Source organism: Bos javanicus, chromosome 6 (genome assembly GCF_032452875.1).
Source record: "Bos javanicus breed banteng chromosome 6, ARS-OSU_banteng_1.0, whole genome shotgun sequence".
Taxonomy (NCBI): Eukaryota; Metazoa; Chordata; class Mammalia; order Artiodactyla; family Bovidae; genus Bos; species Bos javanicus.
Window position 1 is genome coordinate 91,296,581 of NC_083873.1, and position 12,627 is coordinate 91,309,207.

The 12,627-nt window shown below is 33.8% G+C and overlaps 1 protein-coding gene across 1 annotated transcript in view; it reads right to left on the minus strand.

Moving 5' to 3' along the window:
• Nucleotides 1–888: 888 nt before the first annotated feature.
• The window catches only part of NUP54 (nucleoporin 54), a 33,969-nt gene continuing 22,230 nt past the window's right edge, over nucleotides 889–12,627 (minus strand). Inside the window, exons 9-12 of the mRNA XM_061420537.1 lie at nucleotides 8,304–8,411; nucleotides 4,117–4,236; nucleotides 3,700–3,810; nucleotides 889–1,740 (exon numbers count right to left, since the gene is read on the minus strand). Of these exons, the coding sequence (XP_061276521.1) occupies nucleotides 1,612–1,740; nucleotides 3,700–3,810; nucleotides 4,117–4,236; nucleotides 8,304–8,411 (468 nt within the window). The 3' untranslated portion in view covers nucleotides 889–1,611. The remainder of the gene's footprint in view (nucleotides 1,741–3,699; nucleotides 3,811–4,116; nucleotides 4,237–8,303; nucleotides 8,412–12,627) is intronic.

The window sequence follows — 12,627 nt, forward strand, 5'->3', positions numbered from 1 at the left end:
TCTGTCCAACAGGATGTTGCTCACTGAGGAGCAATTCTCATTTGTTAAATCACTAGTTCTTCCCACAGTAAGAGGGTGTGCAGAGGGGCAAACTCCTTTCACCTTTGGCTACAAGGATGAGAAAGACAGAGGTGTTAGAAGAAACAGCCCAGGAGCCTTGTTTGTGGCTCCTACACAACTGTTAGCTAGTCTGCATCTGGACACATTCCTCCAGTGGTATCTCAGAGGGGGCCTCTGGATACACAGCACACCACACTCCTCGCCATCCTCATAGTAACACAGTGGCAGGGTTCACAGGCTGTTTATGACACCTCTCATAAGCCAAAGCATGACGCAGAAATGCAGAGTGAAAGCATTCCAAGAGGGGCTAACATGATGCAGTGAGATGTACCGTGTGTAGTCAGAGAAATTGCTTAAATTATCTGGTTTTAAAGAATGACTATTGCACATTACCATGTCTAATTTAGATTTTCCAGTGTTTTCAGATGCTAATGATGTATTAGAGAATTCTTATATATGAAGTAATTTCTATTTGCTGTACCCTGGTCAAAATACATCAGTACTGAGGGTGAAGTGAAAGTCTTAGTCATGTCCAACTCTTTGCAACCCCATGGACTGTAGTCCTTGGAATTCTCCAGGCCAGAATACTGGAGTGGGTAGCCTTTCCCTTCTCCATGGGACCTTCCCAACCCAGGGATCAAACCCAGGTCTCCCGCATTGCAGGCAGATTCTTTACCAGCTGAGCCACAAGGGAAGCCCTTCACTTTGAGGGTGAAGTCAGACTTAAAACCAGGTTAAAACTGAAATACTTGAGTTGTGATTATGATTTAATACTTGTATGAACATCAATCATCTTTCTCCCAGAACCAAATAAAGCACCAGACAGAATTATATAAAAAGTAATTATAATCAAGAGTTTATTTATGTTTTCATATTTTTTAGAAATAAAGAGGTTTAAAAAACAAAAAACGGTGCAAAAATGATAAAATGTAATTCTTCTGTTATATCCTAATTGCTTACGTGTGTTCTGTAAATTCCAAATAAGTAAAATAATATAAAAATATATATTCAAATCTTTATAGAATGAAAAGAAAACCACATTAATCATTAAATACTCTTGGATTTTCTTTACTCCTCCCACAGATGAATTCACAAATATAAAAACTGACATTTACATTCTGAAGTACAAATCTCCAGCAGCCAAGTAATTATACAGTTTATTTTGTTATGTGCAAAGTAGACATTTCATATTTACTTGCTATGGAAAGCAGAGTACAGGCTCAATGGAGAATAATCATTAAACATTGATTATTTTTAAGAACACTGCTGTTGTAAAAATGTAGAATAGTAAATATTTTTTGGTAATTATGTATTTCTCTTTTAAAGTAATTACAGCTTTTAGGTATAAATCTTTAAAAGGCTATCTCTGAAGTGAGGTGACTGTTATTTCAGATTTGATGAATAATAATTTTTCAGTAACCTTCTCAAAAACCAAGTCAGGAGAGAGGATTGTTTTTTCCCCCCTTCCACGTGGTCAGTTTCATTTTTAAAGAAGGCCTGTTGTAACACGAAGATGTATTTCACAAACCTTTAACATAAGTTTGTGAGCTGTCAACTGAAGACACCACCTCTGATGTGGATGGTTTCATTCAATCCATGTTCTACCAACTTGATATCTTCTAAGTCATCTTTTATGATGCTAATCAAGTGGCTAAGGCCTTCCTGTTGTTGTTTCAAATGCTAGAAGGAATAAAAAAAAAATCAATGTATTTCTCTATTAAACTGCAAGCTACTTACAAGAAAAAGGCTTATTTTTCATTATTTTACTAGCAACACAGGACTCAGTTGCTCTCATATGCATATTTTAAAAATTTGCATTGTATCTTTTGCTAACACTTTTAAATACAGTTAAATACTGTGAAAAGCAAAATCAAATATGTAATAAACATAACAGATTTTACAAAAGATGCAGATCTTTACAGATTCCTTTTATCAACCTGTGATAAAAAACCAGTTATATTAAAACAATGTAAGAAGGTACTCAAATATAGATTAACAAAATAATCATTCTGAGAATTTCCATGTTTTCAAGTACAAAGTATAAACTGATAACAGTGGTAACTACTATTGCTAACATTTCAGGTGTTTATATTATTCCCAATTTTACTGCATATATACTCATTCTAATATGTTGGAATTGTTCTCATTTAATTATAAATATGAATATAATCAGGTATATGTATAAATTAAAAGATGCGTACTCCTTGGAAGGAAAGTTATGACCAACCTAGATAGCATATTCAAAAGCAGAGATATTACTTTGCCAACAAAGGTTCGTCTAGTCAAGGCTATGGTTTTTCCAGTAGTCATGTATGGATGTGAGAGTTGGGACTATAAAGAAAGCTGAGCACCAAAGAATTGATGCTTTTGAGCTGGGGTGTTGGAGAAGACTCTCGAGAGTCCTTTGGACTGCAAGGAGATCCAACCAGTCCATCCTGAAAGAGATCAGTCCTGAGTGTTCATTGGGAAGACTGATGTTGAAGCTGAAACTCCAATACTTTGGCCACCTGATGCAAAGAGCTGACTCATTTGAAAAGACCCTGATGTTGGGAAAGATTGAGGGCAGGAGGAGAAGGGGGTGAGAGAGGATGAGATGGCTGGATAGCATCACTGACTCAATGGACATGAGTTTGGGTAAACTCCGGGAGTTGGTGATGGACAGGGAGGCCTGGCATGCTGCAGTCCATGGGTCACAAAGAATTGGACACGACTGAGCGACTGAACTGAACTGATAACTTTTTGAGAACCCAAGAGCCAAACTAGTTTTTAGTTGCATAAAACAGCAATATTCATTCTAAAGCACATAATAAAATTAGATAAATAAGGACATTTATAACTACCTAAAATCCTATCTAATATGGCCATGCCAATTAGTCCTATCTAATATGTTCCACAAAGTTTGCCATCTTAATATTTTTAGACAGTTGCTGAATGGATGAACAGCTTTCATTAAACCAATCTGTATTTATACTAATGAAAGTAAGCTAGAGTAGTACTTCCTAATATTTTCATAGAAGTGAGCCTTAGACAAGTGGTCTGAGGTCTTGGCTCCTGTAGCCTCCACCCAGGTCCCCTGAGGGCTGATGGGATCAGTAACCCTCCCTTCAGCAACTACCATTCTACTCTTGGGTACACCATATGAATGGAATCCTACAACTTTTGTCCTTTCAAATAACCGGCTTATTTCACGTAATGTCTTCAAAGTTCATCCATGATGTGTGTGTGTGTATTAACTGCCTGCCTTTTTAAGGCTAATACTCCATTGTATACATATACCATATTTTGTCTACTTATCCATCTGTTGACACCTGGATTGCTTCCACTTTGGCTACTGTGAATGATGCTTCTATGAACACGGGCATGCAAATATCTGAGTCACTACGTTCAATTCTTACAGGTACATTCCCAGAAGTAGGATTGAGGGACTGTACTACAATTCTGTGTTTAATATTTTAAGGAAGCATTTTTCACAGTGCCTGTGTATATCATTTTACATTGCCACTAGCAATGCACGACAGTTCCATTTTCTTTACATCCTCTAAACGTGTTATTTTCTGGAGGGTGTTTTGTTTTGGATAATAGCCATCCTTATGGACGTGAATTCACCTTTTAAAAAGTGCACTCCAGTGGAAAACTTACCTGCTTGATTTCTCGTAACAGATCTGCGTCTATGTAATATCTTTCTTCAGATCTGACTGCTCCAAAGTGATTCTGCATCCTGATTTGGGACATCAGTTCATTTAGTCGGCCCTTAAAAATAATACTGAGTTGAATTATAACTGCTCACAACAGCAACCATTTCTAAGAGAATGTTTTAAAAGGATGGATACTACTATAATTAAAGGCATTTCAATTCTCCTTTTGTACTTCATTTGAAACATTAATACAATCATACAATTAATACATGCCCAGTATATCATGATTAAGAGTCTACTTTAGAAAGCAAGTTTTAATTAAAAAGAACATGTACTTAATAAAGAACATGTACTTGGTCTTTTTGAAGACCAAGTAACATTTCTGAGCCACCTGAAACAAATTCTAGCTTTATGGTCTTACCTTAAACTGAGTAGGGGCATTTAGTTCACCCTGAATTGTATCTAGCTGAACTCGCAACTGCTCTTCATCAGCTTGGATGGCATACCCACTCTTCCTCTGAATTTCCTGTTTGATTAGGACCTACACAAAGAAAGCCCAACAATAACAATAGAATTATCTCTCTTCATTTATGCAGGTAATTTTATTACACATCAACTGTTGAAAGAAATTAGCTAAATACAATAGTTAGAATCATAACAGTTCAAGATTTGAATTGTTTGCCCATTCTTATTAGGCAAAATTACATGAATTTTAATGACCACATGATTTTCATGATTAGCCAATAATTAAGCATTCTTATATCGAGGGGGATATACAGTTTCTAGTTTTGACACTCTGAACAATGCTATAATAGTTTTGTGTGTGTATATAATATCTTTATTTACTGGTATAGACTGCCATGAATTCAAGATTGCTGGGTTTAAAGGTAGGTGTGTTCAGTCTTCAGAAGCTGCTAAATTGCTTTCCCAAATATCCTAGCAACTTATGTATTCATAAGACACACATAAGACTACCCTTTTCCACACATTTCTGTCAGCAATAGGTAATGACGTTTAAAGTTTTTCCAATCTGATGAGTACTAAAGCATCACACGATTTTTCTTTTTTAAAAATCTGCATCCCCTTGATTGTTTTTTCTTTCTTGGCCACTTGGCTTCTGGGATCAGTTCAGTTCTTAGTTCCTTGACCAGGGATTGAACCCAGACTCCCTGCAGTGGAATTGGGGAGCTTTAACCACTGGACCACCAGGGGATTCCACCCCCACCTTGAATGTTGAAGGACCATCTTCCACCAGGTAAGAACTACTCCACATCTGCCCTTCTGTGAATTGCCTTTACACATTTGCCTGTATTTCAGCTGGGGTTTTAGGGGTCAAAATGTAGCACTTCTTTGTAAGATAGAAATATTTACAACGAAAATCACTGCTGTTTCCAAATTCACAATTTTCTTTTTCTAAAATCACTTGACTACTAACAAATGGCTTCTGTTTTCTTTTGCTATACAAAATTTTTGTTAGTCAATTTTGTTTTACAGTTTCTGGTTTTCTGGCTACATGTCTCTTCAATCCCTAGGTTGTTCATGTAGCTTCATAAATTTCTTAAGAGTTAAGTCTTTAATACCCCTTGTTTTTGTATATGGGCTTCCCTGGTGGCTCAGATGGTAAAGAATCTGCCTGCAGTGCGGGAGACCGGGGTTTGATCCCTGGGTTGGGAAGATCCCTTGGAGGACAGCGTGGCAATCCACTCCAGTATTCTTACCTGGAGAATCCCCGAGGACAGAAGAACCTGGAGCTAACTGGTACATGGTGTGATACAGTGGTCAAATTTTCCAGATGGATAGACAATTACTAGCATTATTAACTAAACCCAATGAATTGAAATATCAGCTTTTTCATATTAAGATACAATGTGCATCTATTTCTGGATTCTCTATTCTGTTCTGTGGATCTTTATGTCTAATCTTACACCAAGCCCATGTTAATTTGATTACAAGAACTTTAAATAGTTTCTAAAATTTGATAAAGCAAGTCCGCTTCACTATTTCTTGTTTGTTTTCCTGAATCTATTCTCAAAAGTTATCCTTATGTACTGAAAGATTTTAATCAGTTTGTTTAAAGCTGTAATTCACTCTTAAAATTTATAAAGTAGATATTTTCTTATCTAAGAATATGGTTTAATCTGTGAAAACTTTAATTCAGATTGTATATTTTCCTCACAAATTTATTCCTAAGTATTTTACAGTTTTTTCATGATAATGAATGGAATACTCTTTATTTCCTTTAATAGTATAAAGAAACACTGATTTCTAAAACACTGATTTTAAAACACTTAACACTGATTTAGTATAAAGAAACACTAAAAATCTCATATTTAGCCATCTTACCACATTAATTCTATTATTTATTTCCTTGGGTTTTCTAGATACAGTCGTATCATCAGCAAAGAGATAATCTCTTTTCATTGTTTTATACTAGTTTAATTACCCTGTTATTTACAAAAACTTACATATTTTCCTTCCATGTGTTGCTAGGATAAATTATGTTCATAGATCCTGTTATAGAACCAACCGTCCATTCCTGAAATTAACCTTAGTCAAAGTATATTCCTTTAAGAAAAAAATTACATTCCTTTAGAATTTGATAATAGCTGGATTCTCTTATATTTCACTTAGGTTTTCTGCACTTGTTTTCTTTGGTCAGATTTACTGAGTTATAATCCACATACAACAAAATTCACCCTATTTAGGAGTACAGTTCTATGTATTCAGATGAACACAGGTTACCCATCACCACAATCAAGATATAGAACATTCCTATCACCCCAAAAAGTTCCCTCCTGCTCCTTGTAGTCTCCTCTCCTTTACTGCCACTCCTAGCAACTACTGATCTATTACATACCTGTTGCTGTGCCTTTTTCATGATATCATATAAATGGAATTATACATAGCCTTTCAGTCTGGTTTATCTTACTTAGCATAATCTGCACCTCTATTGGAATTATCTGTTTATAAATTTTTATTTGGGGGTACTAAAAGCTGATGTAAAATGCTGCAGCTGCTCTGGAAAAATAATTTGGTTATTGAAAAGGTTGAACACAGAGGTACACATTACCAAGCAATTGCCAACCTTGGTTTATGTATCCCAAGAGAAATAAAAGCATATATCCACATAAAACTTGTACACAAGTGTTAATAGTAACATTCAGAATAGCCAAAAAAGTTTAAACAACCAAAATGTTCATAGATTGATGAAGAGATAAAATCTGTTAATCATACAATGAAATATTTATTCAGCAATAAAAAGGAAGTACTGTTACATGCTACAACATGAATGAACACTGAAAATATTCTGAGAAAGCCAGTCAAAAAATACCACATATTTTATGATTTCATTTACAAGAAGTGTTCAAAAATAGGCAAATCCATAAAAATGCAAAGTTGTTGCCTACAGCTAGGGGGTTTAGGATGAAATGGGGAGTTGCTGCTTATGGGTATGGTGTTTTTTTAAATTTAGAGTGATGCAAATGTTGTAAAACTTGATTGTGGTGATGGTTGTACAAAGTTGTGAATATACTAAAAATAGGTGAATTGTATGGTATATGAATTATATCTTAAACTGTTAAAAAAAACAGCTATATTTTTCTTTTTGTCTGAAATAAAGTAACTTTAGAATTAGCTCATTAATGTTTAGACAAATGAATCTACTTGACCTTTGTGCTTTTTCCACTGTTGGATCTTTAATAACTTTCCCAATTGCTTCTACGGTGTTTGTCTATTTAAGATGTTTTTTCTGTAGGTCAATTTAAATAATTTCCATTTTGCTAGAAAATCATCTAACATCTAAATTTATTGCCCTGAATTCCACTGTAGTATTTTCTTATTTTCTTGTGTATGTATGTGGTATTATCTCCTTTCTTACTTCTAATTTTTCTTTTCTGTCTTTAGGCTCATGAGATGAGTCTTTTTTTCCTTCTTCAGATTCATATTTAGCCATTTTAATGGTCTTTTTAAAGAAACAGCTCTTCAACTTATTCTGCTATGATTGTTTTCTGCTTCAATCATTCCACATCATCTTTATTTCCCTCTTACTGGTTCCTTTTGGCTTATCTTGATAATATTTTTCCTTGAGTACTAAGTTCTCTATTTTTTGCATCTTGTATCTTTAAAAAATGAAGTTTTTTAAGGCTATAAATTTTCATCCAAATTTCTGCTATATAATGTTTGTTTTCATGATAATTTCAATTTCATGATAAATTTCAAGTTGGTATTCATTCTTTTATTTCCTTGTTAATTTGCAAGTTCTTTTGTTGCTTTTCATTCATTAATGGTTATACTCGCTATTTTTATGAAAACTAGATATTAATGATCTGATGCATATTTTTGCTATATCATAAAAGATGATTCATTTTCTCACTGCTTTCCTCCTACCCTCTCAATAAAATGCAAGTTTTAGAATATTTTCACTTTCTTCACCCAATCCTCTCCAGAGATCTAACCTCAGAGTTCTAAGTTTTAATGAGAAAGTTTGGTACTTTCAGACTATTATTATTTCCTTTTAGTATTTTTTTTTCTATCGCAAAAATCCATATTTAGCACTTCCATCATGTATATAGTCTTATAAATGTTGAAAAAAAAAATCCAAATCACTACCTGTAAAGTTCTGTGGGAAAGGTCCATAAGTTTCCTCTTGTATTGTGCAATTTTGGCCATGGTTGTAGTTTGATTCTTCTGTAATTCACCAATATCTTCAGATATTATCTGTTTAAAACAATTTTTTAAGGTAAATAAAGTATCACAACTATTAAGTTTACTACACTCAAAAGATGAGCCTGAGATTCATCTCTCAAAATATAAACTCCTTTAAATCTACTTTTGTATTTCTTCCACTTTTGTACATCCAGAAGTTAAAACGTACCATTCAAAAATTTCTTTATAAGATTTTTTTTTTTTTTAAAGAGCAGTTTTAGGTTCACAGCAAAATTGAGAGAAAGGGATAGAGATTTCTCATACACTGCCTACTCCCCCCACATGTATAACCTTCACATTATCAACATCCCATACAAGAGTAGTACATTTGTTACAATTGATGAACCTACACTGACACATCATAATAACCAAAGTTCAGTTTATATTAGGCTTCACACTTGACATTCGTTGTACCTTCTACAAGTTTAAATATTCCATTATTTTTACATATATATGTTATGTTCAAATTATGTTTTAAATGCCCTCTTAAAACCTTTCTCAAGGAATCTTTTTTTTTTTTGACAGCTTTAATTTTTCAGCACTTTATTTTTTTTTTTTTTATTTGATAAATTTAACGCCTTTTACTGCCATACCTCATTTTACTGTGCTTTGCTTTAGTGAGCTTTATAGATATTTTTTTTTTTTTCCTTGTTAATTTTCTGTTTAGTCGATCTATCCATAAGTGTGAGTGGGGTATTAAAGTCTCCCACTATTATTGTGTTATTGTTAATTTCTCCTTTCATACTTGTTAGGATTTGTCTTAAATCTTAAAAATCTTAAAAAGAAACCCCAACAGAATCTAATTAATAAGTTGAGAAACAAAGCTACAGAAATTTGAGGGTTTAATAAAATACAAAAAAAAAAAGCTCGGAAAAAAACAAAACATAGGTAATATTTATGTTATAAATTTGTTGCAAAAGAAGTGAAATAATGTTAATATAATGAGTTATCTACCTGAAATATCAGAACAATTCAAACATTAATTGGTCCTTGATCTTAATTATGGTTTGCTTAAATATGCAGTGATGCTACAACTATTCGTAATTTACCTCACCTTAAAAATTCTGAATTAAATTATCATAGATTTAGTCACTGAAATGAATGGATGAACTCTATATATAATTAGATTAAAAAAGTAATTTTATTACAATGATAATATGTTTTCCTGATGCCTTGGACTATGAATTCCTTGAGACATGGATATTGTCTTACTCATCTAAAAAAAATAAATAAATAAAAGCTCAAATAGATAGCCAAAAATAAATAAATAAATAAAAATAAAGTAAAAAAAAAAAAATTTCTTTAGAGCTCCAGGAACTTCAGTGATGAGGCAAAGTGTATAGAATAATAAAACATATTCTTCCGAAGTAACTAAGGAATTTGAATACTATGGAACAGAGCCAACAACCAGGCCATGAAAGTATAAAAGTTAAGATCTATAAAGTGACATGCAGGAGCCTTAAGAGACAATTAAATCTAACTACTTGAAGAAAGTATAGTATACACTATGCTTAGTCGCTCAGTCGTGTCCGACTGTTTGCGACCCTATGGACTGTAGCCCGCCAGGCACCTCTGTCCATGGGGATTCTCCAGGCAAGCATACTGGAGTGGGTTGCCATGCCCTCCTCCAGGGCATCTTCCCAACCCAGGGACCAAACCCAAGTTTCCTGCATTGCAGGTGGCTTCTTTACCGTCTGAGCCACCAAGGAAGCCCTGTATAGTATATGGTCCAATAGTAATTTTAACAGAATACTATGGAGAGATAGGCTCAGAGTGGAGGGAGAAAGGAAGGATATTAATTACACAACTGAGACATTTTTATGTCTCTGAAGATATTTAATTTGTTCTTTGCTTGGCCTAAAATCCTACTGTTCTACCTTATCTTAACCTTACAGAATTAGTTAAAATCCTAGTTCATTAAAGATTCCTGATCAAAATTAACCCCATTATGATTGTTCCTATCATAATTAATCATTCTGTGACACTGGCTTATATTGAGATGTTATAAGTAAGAGTGTAAGAAGATTGTACAAGACATATTTTAGCATGTTTACCTACACATGTCACCTTTTAAGGAAACTTCAATGCCAGGCCATGTTGAAGGGACACAATTAGGTGACCAAATTTTATGTAACCCAGGCACCCTCTCCATCCCAATTTTGAAAAGTTTGCAGGGCTTCTAGACAACAAGAGTAATTATTATTCTATAGCAGCAATAGTAAGAAAAAATAGAAATGTTACCACTCACAGTATTTATTGACAAACACTAAAACAATCTAGAAATTAACCAAGAAAAAATGCCTACGATTTTTAAAATTTATTTTAAAACTATTAACAAAAGACACAGGAGACTTCAATGAGAAAAGGAACATGTTCATGATGGAATAACTTAATATTACTAAGATTCAATTACATATTTAATGCAATTCCAACTAAAATTCTAGCATTCTGACAAACTCAATTCTAAAACTGTTATAGGATGAAGATCCATAAAGAGCTTTAAAAGTGTGAAAAGAACAAAGGCTGGAGATTCACTCTACCACATATCTTTAAAATATACTGCAAAGCTGTAAGAGTAAAAAAAATGTGAAACTGATTTAAGAACAGACTATATCACATATATATGGAAACTTGGTTTGGTAAATGCTTTGATAAATCATTGAGGAAAGTATCTGTGTTTTGTGGATAACACTGGAAAAAATAAGCTACTATTTAGAGAAAGTTCATATCATATAGTATATATAAAGTGAATTCCATGAGGACAGAAGACTCAACTGTGAAAGGTTAAACTCTACAATAATAGAAAAAAACCTGCAGACTCTAAAGACCTTGGATGAGGAATGATTTCTTAAGAAAATTCCCCAAAAATAAGACACAAGGCAAAAAAAAACAATGGCTATCATTACATTAAAATTAAGATTTTCATAAACAAGACCCTATTTATCACACAGGGAACTATATTTAATATTCTGCAATACACCAAAATGGAAAAGAATATGAAAAAGAATATATATATAAATATATATTAAAAAAACTGAATCACTTTGCTGTACAGGAGAAATTAACACAGCATTGTAAATAACAACAAAATAAAAGTCTTCAACTATGGACACTACAGACGGAATTAGCAGAGAAATAAGAAGAGTAGGAGATTTTCAAATGTTAGACGATGGGATTAAAATCTGGAATAAAAGATGAACTACTGAAATTCAAAAAGAAAAGATATGCAGTCCATCAGAAAAACAGGCAAACAATATGAACAATTTTGATCTAGACCAAATGACTAGATACATGCCGCTTTCTCTTTCCTGTTGAAGATAGATGTAAAATGAACAGAATGCATGGGCAACCATCTGAGGACTCTGAATTTGAAGTACCACTGAACTAGCGGTGAGTTTACCGTAATTTTGCCCTCAGTTTGGTTTCAACACAGCCCAAAACCTAGAAGTGGGCATCATGCTGATAACTCCAAGAAAACCTATTACCTCTGGTGCAAGGAGATACATTATGGTATACAGAGAAGAGTTTCTCACTGTTAACACTAGTAATTTGGGCCAGATAATTCAGTGGTACTGTTCTGTACACTGTAGGATGTTTATCAGAATCCTGGCTTCTACCTGCTAGATAACTGTAGCACACACCACCATCACGACCACAACCACCACCCTCGCCCAGCTGTAACAACCGAACAAGTGTCTGGATACTGCCAAATCTGTCCCGGGGGACAAAATCATCACCACACACCCCAATAAGATCTACACTCAACCAATTACTAAAACAAATGATAGGTGAAATGACAATAAATTAAAAACAGAATACTAAAAAATGTCCAAATAACCCAGAAGAAAACAAAAAAGAGGAAAGAGAGGAAAGAAAAACAGAGCGAACAGTTAACAGTAAGATTGCAGGCCTAAATCTAAATTTTATGCTACCTACAAAAAACTTACTTCAAACATGATAAAGGTAAGTTAAAAGGATGGAAAAGATACAAAATCACTAGTCAAAAGAAAGCTAGAGTGGCCTTATGTGATATCAGAGAAAGCTGACTTCCAAGCAAAGATAATTGCTAAGCATAAAGAGGAACATTATGGTGTATGCCAAGAAAATATAACAATCCTAGATACATATGTACCTAACAGCAAACCTGAAAGGAGAAAAAGACAAATCCATAACTACAGCCAGAGACTTCAACTGTCCTCTTAAAATAGAACTTGTAGGGCTTCCCTGG